Source organism: Chiloscyllium plagiosum, unplaced genomic scaffold (assembly GCF_037043375.1).
Source record: "Chiloscyllium plagiosum isolate Xiang-an unplaced genomic scaffold, Cpla_swu_hap1 HiC_scaffold_1, whole genome shotgun sequence".
In the NCBI taxonomy this organism is placed as follows: Eukaryota; Metazoa; Chordata; class Chondrichthyes; order Orectolobiformes; family Hemiscylliidae; genus Chiloscyllium; species Chiloscyllium plagiosum.
This window is the reverse complement of record NW_028270139.1, coordinates 14,569,559-14,583,580: the sequence shown is the minus strand read 5'-3', so window position 1 is coordinate 14,583,580 and position 14,022 is coordinate 14,569,559. Positions and strand designations below refer to the sequence as shown.

General features: G+C 40.9%; 1 protein-coding gene across 2 annotated transcripts in view; it reads left to right on the top strand.

Moving 5' to 3' along the window:
- acox3 (acyl-CoA oxidase 3, pristanoyl) overlaps window positions 1-14,022 on the top strand; it is a 191,033-nt gene that overhangs the window by 16,573 nt on the left and 160,438 nt on the right. For both annotated transcript variants that reach the window (XM_087977490.1, XM_087977538.1), the window contains exons 2-3: window positions 3,535-3,722; window positions 9,144-9,377. In XM_087977490.1, coding sequence (XP_087833616.1) covers window positions 3,558-3,722; window positions 9,144-9,377 — 399 coding nt within the window. In that variant the 5' untranslated portion in view covers window positions 3,535-3,557. The remainder of the gene's footprint in view (window positions 1-3,534; window positions 3,723-9,143; window positions 9,378-14,022) is intronic.

The window sequence follows — 14,022 nt, the reverse complement described above, 5'->3', positions numbered from 1 at the left end:
AAAAACGAGAGGAAAAAAAAGAGAGGAAAAAAAAGAGAGGAAAAAGAAAGAGAGGAAAAAAAGAGAGGAAAAACAAGAGAGGAAAAAAGAGAGGAAAAAAGAGAGGAAAAAAAGAGAGGAAAAAAAGAGAGGAAAAAAAGAGAGGAAAAAAGAGAGGAAAAAAGAGAGGAAAAAAACGAGGAAAAAAGAGAGGAAAAAAAGAGAGGAAAAAAGAGAGGAAAAAAAGAGAGGAAAAAAAGAGAGGAAAAAAAGAGAGGAAAAAAAGAGAGGAAAAAAAAGAGAGGAAAAAAAGAAGAGGAAAAAAAAGAGAGGAAAAAAGAGAGGAAAAAAAAGAGAGGAAAAAAGAAAAAGAGAGGAAAAAAAAGAGAGGAAAAAAAGAGAGGAAAAAAGAGAGGAAAATAAGAGAGGAAAAAAGAGAGGAAAAAAGAGAGAAAAAAGAGAGAAAAAAGAGAAGAAAAAAAGAGAGGAAAAAAAGAGAGGAAAAAAAGAGAGGAAAAAAAGAAGAGGAAAAAAGGAGAAAAAAAGAGGGAAAAAAGAGGAAAAAGAGGAAAAAAGAAGGAAAAAGAGGAAAAAAAGAGAGGAAAAAAAGAAAGGTAAAAAAAAGAAGGTAAAAAAAAGAGGTAAAAAAAAGAAAAAGAGTAAAAAAAAAAGGTAAAAAAAGAGGAAAAATAAAAGGTAAAAAAAAGAGGTCAAAAAGAGGTAAAAAAAAAGAGGAAAAAAAGAGGACAAAAAAAGGAGAAAAAAAAGAGGAAAAAAGGAAAAAAGAGAGGAAAAAAGGAAAAAAAAGAGAAAAAAAAAGAGGAAAAAAAGGAAAAAAAAAGAGGAAAAAAAAAAAGAGGAAAAAAAGAGAGGAAAAAAGAAAAAAAGGAAAAAAAGAGGAAAAAAAAGAGGAAAAAAAAGAGGAAAAAAAAGAGGAAAAAAAAGAGAAAAAAAAAGAGGAGAAAAAAAGAGGAAAAAAAAGAGGAAAAAAAGAGGAAAAAAAGAGAGGAAAAAAAGAGGAAAAAAGAGAAAACAAAAGAGGAAAAAAAGAGAAAAAAAAGAGGAAAAAAAAGAGGAAAAAAAGAGGAAAAAAAAGAGGAAAAGAAAAAGAGGAAAAAACAGAGGGAAAAAACAAGAGGAAAAAAAGAGCGAAAAAAAGCGGAAAACAAAAGAGGAAAAAAAAGAGGAAAAAAAGAGGAAACAAAGAGGAAAAAAAGAGGACAAACAATGCCCAACGGCACCCCCTCTCCCCCCCCTCTGACCCCCCCTCTTGCCCCCCCTCTCCCCCCAAACGAACCAAGAACAAAACCCCCCCCCTCTTCCCCCCCCCTCACCCCCCCTCTCTCCCCCCTCTCTTTCACCCCCCTCTCTTTCCCCCCTCTCTTCCCCCCCTCTCTTTCCCCCCCCCTCTTTCCCCCCTCTTTCCCCCCTCTCTTTCCCCCCCTCTCTTTCCCCCCCTCTCTTTCCCCCCCTCTCTTTCCCCCCCCTCTCTTTCCCCCCCTCTCTTTCCCCCCTCTCTTTCCCCTCTCTCTTTCCCCCCTCTCTTTCCCCCCTCTCTTTCCCCCCTCTCTTTCCCCCCTCTCTTTCCCCCCCTCTTCCCGCCCCCCTCTTCATCCCCCTCTCTTCCCCCCTCTCTCTTCCCCCCTCTCTCTTCCCCCCCCTCTCTTCCCCCCCCTCTCTTCCCCCCCCTCTCTTCCCCCCCCTCTCTTCCCCCCCCTCTCTTCCCCCCCCTCTCTTCCCCCCCCTCTCTTCCCCCCCCTCTCTTCCCCCCCCTCTCTTCCCCCCCCTCTCTTCCCCCCCTCTCTTCCCCCCCCTCTCTTCCCCCCCTCTCTTCTCCCCCCCCTCTCTTCCCCCCCCTCTCTTCCCCCCCCTCTCTTCCCCCCCCTCTCTTCCCCCCCCTCTCTTCCCCCCCCTCTCTTCCCCCCCCTCTCTTCCCCCCCCTCTCTTCCCCCCCCTCTCTTTCCCCCCCCTCTCTTTCCCCCCCCTCTCTTTCCCCCCCCTCTCTTCCCCCCCCTCTCTTTCCCCCCCCTCTCTTTCCCCCCCCTCTCTTTCCCCCCCCTCTCTTTCCCCCCCTCTCTTTCCCCCCCCTCTCTTTCCCCCCCCTCTCTTTCCCCCCCCTCCCCCCCGTTCCTTCTCTCTTTTCCCCCTTTTTCTCTGTTTCTTTGTCTTTCCCCCTTTCTTTCCCCCTCTCTGTCTTTCCTCCTCTTTCTCTGTCTCTTTCTCTCTTTCCCCCTCTTTCTGTCTGTCTCTTTCTCTCTTTATCTCTCTCACACTCTCTCTTTCTTTGTCTCTCTCTTTCTTTCACTCTCTCTCTCTCTTTCTTTTTCTTTCTTTCTCTCTTTCTTTCTTTCTCTCTCTCTCTTTCTGTCTCTCTTTCTCTCTATTCAGCAGGAATACCTGAGCTCTCAGGTGTTGCTTGATCGGCTTTGTTCCATAAGTGCCAATTTTGTCATCAGTATGACATTGCATCATTGAAAATGGTTTTGTTAAAACGAAATAGTTTCTGGCAAACCTGATTGAGTTCATTATTTTTATTCACTTGTGAAACTTGGGCATTGCTGGCTGGCCAGCATTGATAGCCCACCCTATTTGTCCTTGAGAAGGTGGTGGTGAGCTGCATTCTTGAACAGCTGCAGTCCACTTGCTGTGGGTTGACTCACAATGCCAGTCGGGAGGGCATTGCAGAATTTTGACGCCACAACTGTGATGGAACGGCGATGTATTTCCGAGTCAGGTTGGTGAGTGATTTGGAGGGGAACTTGCAGGTGGTGGTGTTCCCAAGTACCTCCTGCCCTTGTCCTTCTAGATGGAAGTGGTTTTGGGTTTGGAAGGTGCTGTCTAAGGATCTTTTGTGAATTTCTAGAGTGCATCTTGTTGATAGTACAGACTGCTACTACCGTTGCAGTGATGCAATAGATTTCAGCTAGTAATAGTATGAATATGGACTTTCAGAAACCATTAATTAAAGTACGACATCATAGACTTGTTAGCAAAGCTGAATCAATAACCTTAAAGCGCCATTAACTGTGTGGATGTATTTCTGGGTCAGGGCTTGAGAGATTAGTGGAGAACATTACTTTTCGAACTGTGGATAAATTGGTGGAAAGCATATAGGGAGCAGTATTGGAACCATCGTTTGTTCTGATTTACGTTAATGACCTGGACAGAAGCATAATTTCAAAGCTTGTAGATGATACAAACTGAAGTTTAGTAAACATGAGTAGAATGTTTACAGAGGAGGACATGGATAGACTGGTGAAATGTGGGCAGACTTAAGGCACGAAATATCCTTCTCCTGTTCTCTTAGGTTCTAATGATTTCTGCACTTTCAACAAAACCTTACTTAGCTGATGCTCAGGTATCCACTTGAGTGCTAGATAACTGCACTCCAGAGACTCCTACTATAACCTTAAAGATGAAAATCCAGCCCAAAATATCTCTTTCGTTTGCTTTGAAGTGCATTATAAGTTCTGGATCTAGTTTTTTTGCTTCCTCGAATATTGTGATACAAATTTTTAAACTGTTTTTCATAATTTCACATATTTGTTGCTATAGATTAATCTGCATCAGAAGCCGAGATGAGTGCAGTTTGTCCTGAGGAAGGCATCGTTGAGAAAAATACTTTGGATTCATTACTGCAGGATTTTCCCAGTGGTCCATTAGATTTATATCGGAAAAAAGCCTCTTTTAATTGGAAGGAATTGGCCTTGTTTTGGGATGGAGAAGAGATTATCAGAGTAAAGGTAAGATGTCACCAAATAATATTCTTGGGCTATTGATTCAGATGGCATAATGCAACACCTCTTCACAGAAATTCTGCTATCCTAATTGAGGAAACTAACTTAGGGATGGAAATCCCTGCCCCAACCTCATGCCAAATTCTGGTTTGAATTGAATAGTAAGGGAGGCTGTACAACAGGTGTACCCAACTCATTGAAGCGCAGTATTTCAGTACATTTTGAAATGTAATGAAACATCTTGCCCTCATAGTCTTTTTTGATCTCTCCTTTGTAAACATATGAAAGGTCAATAAAGTAATAAACTTCTGGAATTGATTACTGTTCCACTCCCTCTCGATCATTCATTCTTAAGGCTCACATTATACTGATGTCATTGCTCAGTTTGCATCAGAGTTACGTGAACACTAGAAATAACCCTCTCCTCAAGTTCTCAGGCTTGATGGTATCTACCCCAGGTTATTAAGAGAGGCAAGGGAGGAAATTGATGGGGCATTGACTCATTTGTATCTTCGCTAGCCACTCGCAAGGTCCCAGAGGACTGTTGAGTAGCTAATGTTTTTCTCTGTTCAAGAAGGGAAATAGGGATAATCCAGGAAACTATATATCAGTGGGCCACACATCAGTGGTTGCGAAGCTATTGGAGAGAATTCTTCAGGATAGAATATACGTGCATTTGGAAAAGCTTGTCCTAATTAGGGGCAGTCAGCATGGCTTCATATTGGCTAAGTCATGTGTTACTAACTTGATTGAATTTTTTTGTGAAGGTGGCAAAGGTGATCGGTGAGGGTAGAGCGGTGGATGTTGGCTGCATGGATTTTAATAAGGCTTTCAACAAGGTCCCTCGTGGTAGGCTCATCAACAAGATTAGGATGCATAGAATCCACGGGAACTTGGCCACTTGGATTCAGAATTAGCTTGCCCATAGTAGGGAGAGGGTAGTGTTCTGGCTGAAGGCCAGTTACCAGTTGTGTTCTGCTGGGATCCATACTGGGACTTCTACTGTTTGTGATATACATAAATGACTTTGATAAAGTGTAGATGGTTGGGTTAGTAAGTTTGCAGGTGACACAACGATTGGTGGAGTTGTGGATAGTATAGAATGTTGTCTTAGGATATACTGGGATAGAGCTTGAGCTGGAAGAAACAGAGTTGTTACCACTGGTTTCTTGCCTGTGCCACAAGCTAGCAAGGTGAGGAATAGGGAGAGAGAGGAGTTGAACACGTGGCTACAGGGATGGTGCAGGCAGGAGGGTTTCGGAAACCTGGATAATTGGGGCTCATTCTGGGGGTGGTGGAACCTCTACAAACAGGATGGTCTACACCTGAACCAGAGGGGTGCCAATATTCTGGGGAGGGGGGGGAAATTTACTAATGATCTTCAGGACGCTTTAAACTAATTCAGCAGAAGTGAGAACCTAAATTGTAGCTTCAGTGTCCAGGAAGGAGGATAAGAGTAGTGAGGTCAGAAATATGGTTTCAAGGTTGTAAGAGTGTACCGGCAAGCAGGAAAGTGGTTTGAAGTGTGTCTACTTCAATGTCAGGAGCATCTATGGGCTGAGGTTAGAAACAGGAAAGGAGCGGTCTCCCTGTTGGGAGTTTTCTATAGGCCTCCGCAAAGTCCCAGAGATGTGGAGGAAAGGATTGCAAAGATGATTCTGGATAGGAGCGAGAGTAACATGGTAGTTGTTTTGGGTGACTTTAACTTTCCAAATATTGACTGAAAATACTATAGTTTGAGTACTTTAGATGAGTCAGTTTTTGTCCAATGTGTGCAGCAGGGTTTTCTGACACAGGACACAGGTGGGCCAACAAGAGACGAAGCCACATTGGATTTGATGCTGGGTAATGAACTCAGCCAGGTATTAGATTTGGAGGTAGATGAGCACTTGGGTGATAGTGACCACAATTCGGTTTTATTTACTTTAGCGATGGAAAGGGATAGGTATATACTGCAGGGCAAGAATTATAATGGGGAATTGGCAATTATGATGCGATAAAGCAAGATTTAGGATGCATAGGATGGGGAAGGAAACTACAGGGGATGGGCACAATTGAAATGTGGGGCTTATTCAAGGAACAGCTACTGTATGTCCTTCACAAGTATGTACCTGTTCAGGCAGGGAGCCATGGTTTACTAAGGAAGTTGAATCTCTTGCCAAGAGGAAGCAGAAAACTTATGTTAGGATGAGACTCGAAGGCTCAGTAAGGGCACTTGAGAGTTACAAGCTGGTCAGGAAGGACTTAAAGAGAGAACTAAGAGGAGCCAGGAGGGGACATGAGAGGTTGTTGGCAGATAGAATCAAGGAAAACCCTAAAGCTTTCAATTGATATATCAAGAATACAAGAATGACTGGAGTAAAATTCGAGCCAATCAAGGACAGTAATGGGAAGTTGTGGTGGAGTCCGAGGAGATAGGAGAAGTGCTTAATGAATATTTTTTGTCAGTATTCACACTGAAAAAAGACAAAGTTGTCGAATAGAATACTGAGATACAGGCTACTTGACTAGATGGAATTGAGGTTCACAAGGAGGAGGTGTTAGCAACTCTGGTAATTGTGAAAATAGATAAGTTCCCTAGGCCGGATGAGATTTATCCTCGGATTCTCTGGGAAGCCAGGGAGAAGATTGCAGTCCTTTGGCTTTGATCTTTATATTGTCATTGTCTACAGGAATAGTGCCAGAAGACTGGAGGATAGAAAATGTTGTCCCCTTGTTCAAGAAGTGAAGTAGAGATAACTCTGGTAACCATAGACTAGTGAGCCTTATTTCAGTTGTGGGTAAAGTGTTGGAAAGGGTTACAAGAGATAGGATTTATAATCACCTAGAAAGGAATCATTTGATGAGAGATAGCCAACATGATTTTGTGAAGGGTAGGTCGTGCCTCACAAACCTTCCTGAGCTCTTTGAGAAGGTGACCAAACAGGTGGACAAGGGTCAAGCGGTTGATGTGGTGTATATGGATTTCAATAAAGCGTTTGATAAAGTTCCCCATGGTAGGCTATTGCAGAAAATACGGAGGCATGGGATTGAGGATGTTTTAACAGTTTGGATCAGAAATTGGCTAGCTGCAAGAAGACAGAGGGTGGTGGTTGATGGGAAATGTTCATTCTAGAGTTCATTTACTAGTGGTGTACCACAAGGATCTGTTTTGGGTCTACTGTTTGTCTTTTTTACAAATGGCCTGGATGAGCATATAGAAGGCTGGAAGTGAATTTTCAGAATGCACGGGGATCAGTGGAGTTGTGGATCGTGCTGAAAGATGTTGCAGGTTACAGTGGGACGTAGATAAGCTGCAGAACTGGTCTGAGAGGTAGCAAATAGAGTTTGATGTGGAAAAGTGTGAGGTGATTCATTTTGGAAGGAGCAACAGGAACAAAGAGTACTGGGCTAATAGTAAGATTTTTGGTAGGGTAGATGAGCAAAGAGATCTCTCTGTTTATGTACAAAGATCCCTGAAAGTTGCCACCCAAGTTGGGTAGGGTTGTTAAGAAGGCATATGGTGTGTTGGCTTTTATTGGTAGAGGGATTGAGTTTCAGAGCCAAGAGATCATGTTACAGCTGTACATGGTGCAGCCACATTTGGAGTATTGTATACAGGTCTGGTCACCGCATTATAGGAAAGATGTGGAAGCTTTGGAAAGGGTTCAGAGGTGATTTACATGGATGTTGCCTGGTATGGAGGGAAGGACTTATGAGCAAAGGCTGAGGGACTTGAGGCTGTTTTCGTAAGAAAGAAGGTTGAGAGGTGACTTAATTGAGACATATAAGGTAATTAAAAGGTTAGATAGGGTGGACAGTGAGAGCCTTTTTCCTCAGATGGTGATGGCTCGCATGAAGGGACGTAGCTTTAAATTTGAGGGGTGATAGATATAGGACAGATATCAGAGGTAGTTTCTTTACTCAGAGTAGCAGGGGCGTGGAACGCACTGCCTGTAACAGTAGTAGACTCGCCAACTTTCTGGGCATTTAAATGGTCATTGGATAAACATATGGATGAAAATGGAATAGTCGGATAGATATAGGTAGGCTTCAGATTGGTTTCACAGGTCGGCGCAATATCAAGGGCCGAAGGACCTGTACTATGCTGTAATATCCTTTGTTCTATATAGATCAATTGCAGATATAGGCTGAGAAATGACAGATACAGTTAATGAGACAAGAGTGAGGTTCTGCACTTTGAGAGATCAAATATTAAAAGAAAATATATAGTTCATGGCAGGACCCTGAACAGCATTATTGTGCAGAAGGACCTTAGGGTTCAGGTCCATAGCTCCCTGAAAGTAACCATGGAAATATATAGGGTGGTAAAGAAGTCATATGGCATGCGTGCTTTTGTTGGTTGGGGCATTGAGTACAAGAGTTAAGATACCATGTTGCAGCTTTATAAGACTTTGGTTAGGCTGCACTTACAGTATTGCATTCAATCTGGTTGCTACATTTCAAGATGAATATGGAGGTTTTGGAGGGGATGCAGAAGAAGTTTACCAGGAGGCTGCCTGGATTAGAGGGTATGAGCTATAAGGAGATGCGAGAAAAAAAAAACTGGTGGCTGAGGGGAGACTTGATAAAAATCTATAACATTATGTGTTCCATAGATTGGTTTGACATTCAGAATCTTTTTCGCAGAGTTGAAATGAATGTTAATAAGGGACATGCATTTATGGTGAGGGGAGCAAGTTCACAGGAGATGTGAAGGGCATGTTTTTTGCACAGGGTGATAAGTTTCTGGAATACGCTGCCTGAGATGGTGATATAGGCAGATATGATAAGGGCATTTACGGGGCTTTTAGATCAGCACATGAATATGTAAGCAATGGAGGGAAATGGACTAAGGGCAGGCAGAAGGGAAGAGTTTAATTTGGCATCATATTCGGCACAACATCGTGGGCCGAAGGGCCCGTACCTGTGCTGTAATGTTCTTTGTTCTAAAATGATGCCAAACATTGAATGAAGTGATACGTGTAAGTGCAGAAGTACGTATCTGTTATCTTTCTCATACCACCAGCTCTATTTTTATTCCATTTTAGATAATGGACCAATGACCTGTAAAAGCCCAGTTTTTGTCCCAATCGATTTTCATCATTCAACTTCGCCCTCGTCAATTTAAAAGAACAGCAGGAAATGTTTTTGAAAATGTTGTACTTCACATTTGATGGAAGTCTTTGTATAGCTTTATCATTTAAACCATGGTGATTTTGCATCTGGGTTTGTTGATGTGTAGTCATTGCTTACTCTTATTAAAAAGCAACTTAACAATTTGATCAATGTTAGTGACATTTAATTTCTGACCACTATCATGTCAGTTCTTTTTCAGGGTTTTATTGGCAATCTGAAACTCAAAATTGACAAGATAATTTTGTGTATATATTGCTTTGGAAGTATTGCAACCGAAAGCGAAATTATTTCCCTCTTTTCCATCAACAGCAAAATGTCTTTAGAATACTCGAAAATGATCCACTTTTTGCTCGTCAACCTGGAGAAGATCTGTCTGTTGCCAAGTATCGTGAACTGACTTTCCTTCGCTGTAAACGACTGTTTGAATATGACTTCTTGAAATTTGCAGATGTTGTGCAAGATCCTCTAAATGGTCTTGCAGTAGTACATTGTTTAGGAATGTACGACTGGTCACTGGTTACTGTCTACGCTCTAAATAAACTGGTAAGTGACTAGTAATAATTCATAATTCTGGACCATCAACTCCAATTTCCTCTTATTTTGAGCCATATTGATGAAAATATGAATGAGAGTTTCATGCATAATGGATTAGGAAGATGGAGTGTAGCAAAGGGCAATATTCTCGAGGACACAATAGATGGTCTTCATAATGGAGTGGGTAAAGGTTCAGAAACAGAGCTTGGTGTTAAATAAGAGGTTAAAGTTGTGAAAAGTCAAGTTCACTTGAGCTCGCAACTAAGGAGGGAGGATGGAAGGTGCCGAGTTTATAGCGGGAGAGGGCTGAAGATTGATCTTCCCAGTTGATAACTAGGGAAAGTTAGTCACTCTGATATCAGAGATAACAAAGGAGTTCAGTGGGATAATGAATGGTATGATGTGGGAATGCGAATCAAATCAAATCAGCTTCACCATCATTGGTTTCATAACACTATGAAACTAAAACATTCAATGACCTTCAAAATTGCTGAATTGTTCCTAACCATGCTTTATGAATAAGAAATCTTGGACACTAAGCTTTTGTAATTTAAACAAATATTGCATCATTAAGTAACTTTCCAGACAAACAAGGCAATCTAAGTAATATTTCAAATTTAAAGTCCAATCTTCTTTGATCATAAGGAACACTCACAAACCGACAGACACACAGTTAAGGGATAAATTAAAAATAAAATAAAATAATTGTGATGTTGCCAGTTCAACAAACAGATTCAAACAATAGATACCAGGCCTTAGTAACTGGAGAGAAATTAGAGAGAGCAAAGCAAAACTCAATCTCCTTTATGTTTTTCAAAAATCAAACTGCCTACTGCCAAAGCCCTGTCAGAACCCATTCCCTGTTTGTTTCCTCTTTTTAATCAACATTCTCTGTGATTGTTTTCCTTTATTGAGCAATTCAGCATCCAACGTTACAAGCCTTGAGCATTGCAATCTTGGTGCCAGTTCAGGTGTAGTTTTCTCTGGTCAGTAACTAAGTTGCATTAGTGTCAAAGAGTCGCACTGTGCGGAAACAGACCCTTTGATCTAACTTGCCCATGCCAAACAGATATCCTAAATTAATTTAGTCTCATTGGCCAGCATTTGGTCCATATCCCTCTAAACCCTTCTTATTCATGTACCTATCCAGATGCTCTTCAGATGTTGTAATTGTACCAGCCTCCACCACTTCCTCCATATATGCACCACCCTCTGCGTGAAAAAGTTGCCTCTCAGGTCCCTTTTAAATCTTTCCCCTCTCACCTTAAACTATGCCTTCTGGGTTTAGACTTTCCTACCCTGGGGAAAAGACCTTGACTATTCATCCTGTCCATGGCCCTCATGATTTTATAAACCTCTGTAAGGTCACCCCTCATCCTCTGATGCTCCAGGGAAAATATTCCCAGCTTATTCAACCTCTCCCTGTAGCTCAAACTTGGCCAGTTCCCAACAGAAAGCATCCAACTTTGTTCTCTTCTCTCTTTCAAAACCAGTTGTTTTTCAAAGTTAAATCCATAACTTCAACTCTCAGTTCCAAACCAAAAATGAGAAAAGTAAAAGAAAAATAGTGACCGGCTGTGCAAGAAAGAAACTACATGTTCCCACCATATAAGAGATAAAATGATTCCGTATTAATGGATGATGATGTCAAGCAGAAACATGCAGATGAAGAAGAGGTTTGATCCTTGCTGAATTCTGTCGGGGTTAGGAAGAGAAGCTATTGCTGGTGATGCCCAAGTTATGATTGAATAAGTAAGGGTGAAACCAGATAGGGATAGTGTCATAGATCTGATCAATGGACTAGAGGTATTGTAGGATGATGGTTCGTTATCTGTTGTAAAATCATGGCAACTTGAGCTAATCTTATAAAAATTAATCAGCCTGGACGTGTAGTATCACAAACTTTAAAACTTTAATAGCTTGATATCCGTCATTGTAAATATACAAATTCTCTGTCATATGAACATATAGAAATGGAGCAGAAGTAGACTTCAGTTTTTTTTTCTACCCAATGCCTCTTTTGCCTCAGTCAGTTCATTAAATTTGGCATGTCCATAAGAACCCTCCCCAGCATTTATAGATGCACCATAGAAAGCACACTGTCCGGGTGCACAATGGCCTGGTACAGCAAATGCTCTGCCAAGGATTGTAAGAAGCTACAGAAGGTTGTGTGCACAGCCAGACCATCATGGAAGCCAACCTCCCATCCTTGGACTCCATTAACACCTCTCATTGTCATATTAAGGCTGCCAACATCATCAAAGACCCATCCCACCCTGGTAATGCGCTCCTACAACCTCTTCCGTCAGGCAGAAGATTTAGAAGCTTGAACACCTGCACCAGCAGGTTCAAGAACAGCTTCTTCCCTACTGTTATTAGACTAATGGATGAACTAACTTCAAATAATGTGGATCTTGTTAATATTGATCTGGCCTCATACATGTTCTGTGTGGTGTAATTTGTATACCTCACTCTATCCAAGTTTTTTTCACCCTCTGGTCTGTATGCCCTTGTTTACTATGACCTGCCTGTACTACTCGCAAACAAAGCTTTTCACTGTACTTAGGACAATAAATCAAATCAAATGAAATAAAATCAAAGTCCACATTTCCATTTACCCCCATTAACCTTTGATTCCAGTACCTAACAAGAATATATTCACCTCTAAATTAAAAATATTCAATGACTCTGCCTCCAACTCTCCCTGAGGGAGAGAGTTCTAAAATTGTGCAGCCCTCTGCAAGAAACAAATTTTTGTCATCTCAGTGCTTGAAAGGTTGAGAGCTAATTTTAAAACATTACCACTTGGCTCTGGACTGATCCACAAGAAGAAACATTCTTTCTTTACCCACTTTGTCAGAACTATTTAGGATTTTCTACACTTCAAGTCATCCCTTGCTCTTCTATACGCAAGTTGGAACAAATAAGCAATAAATGAATAAGTAAATAATCAATAAGACAACCTACTTATTCCAAGTATCAATCTAAGAAACCTCTGAATTGCCATCATTACACTTGGTCTTCGCAATGTGATCTCACCTAAGCCTATATGACCGAAATATAAGATCCCTATTTTTATGTTCAATTTCTCTTGTAAAAAAGGAGCATCCCATTCACCTACACTTAATTCTTTGTGACTAATGCACCAGAACGCTTAAATCCCTCTGCATCTCAGTGTTCTGCAGTCATTTTCTATTTAAATAACATTTCTTTTTAATAAATCTGCCAAGGCACCCAATTTTACATTTTCCCACATTATACTGCATTTGCTCACTCACTCAACCCTTTATAATTTTAATTTGCAGTGGGAATATTACTCTGAGTATTCTAAAATATCCGTTTAAAAGTCTGATACTGTCTGTTTTGATTTAGCCAAATCAGCCAGTTCGCCTTAGATAGCTCAATACCATGCCCACGTAGTTACCCTTATTTAAAATACTGGACTTAGCCTCAGCCTTCTCCCTTTCAAACTGGACATAAAAATTCATTCATCCTGTGGTTACTGATATCTAGCAGTACGTCAGCACTGAGGTAATTAATTGATCTTGTCACATTAAACAATGCCAAGTTTAATAATACTAGTTGGTTCAAAAACATGATGGTTAAGAAGCTATCTCAAAAACATTGTATGAACTTATTATACTCGGCTACTACTGCCAATCTGATCTTATTCCAGTTTATACTGTTACACAAATACCTTACTTGATCAACAATGCTTATTCTCCACCTTTACGTAGCTTCCTAATTTTCTTGACAGTCATATATCCCTCAATATTTAGGAACCAATTCTTGCCCCATTGTCACATTTCCATAATGAGATCTTATTTATTTATTTCAATGAGTGCTATCAATTCATTTATTTTGTTATGAATGCCACACACTTTCAGATTCAGACCCTTTCTGTCACCTCTTTCACTCTCTTACGTTGTCTCTATTGTTAGAAATACCCACATAGACAAATAGTCAAAGACAAATTGGATCCAAAATTGCCTTCATGATAGGAGTCAGAGGACGATGGTTAAAGGCTGATAATATGATTGCAAGCCTGTATCCTGTGGCATACCACAGGACTTGATACTGGGTTCCTGCGATATTCATAGTCCACATTAATGATCCAGATGCAAATGTAGGAGGTTTGAATGGTAAGTTTTGGAGATGACACAAAAAGTTGTAGTGTGGTAAATACTGAGAAGGAAAGCCTGAGACTACAGACAAATTAGACAGGCTGGTCAGATGCATAGAACTGTGCAAGCAGAATTTAATCCTGAAATGTCTGAGGTGCTGCATTTTGGAAAGACTAACAAGGCAAGGGAAAACATGTTGAATGGTAGGACCCGAGAAAATACAGAGGATCAGAGAGACCTTGAATGCTTCCACAGAGCTTTGAAGGCAGCGGGACAGGGAGATAAGTTAAGAAGGCATGTAGAGTATTCGGAAGCTGACCGGCATTTTTTCTTCAGGCGTATGTTGCACCAATAGTGGGTTTTGAAAGAGGAGAATAAGCATGATAGTACTTGCTATAGTATTACAAGATTTAATGATAAATTATGTTAGACCAGATACTCTGAAATCTCTGTTTGTTGGACAAATGAACACTGAGATATTTTAAGATGTTGTGATATTTCATTTGACTGTAGTCCTGGAACCCAGAGAT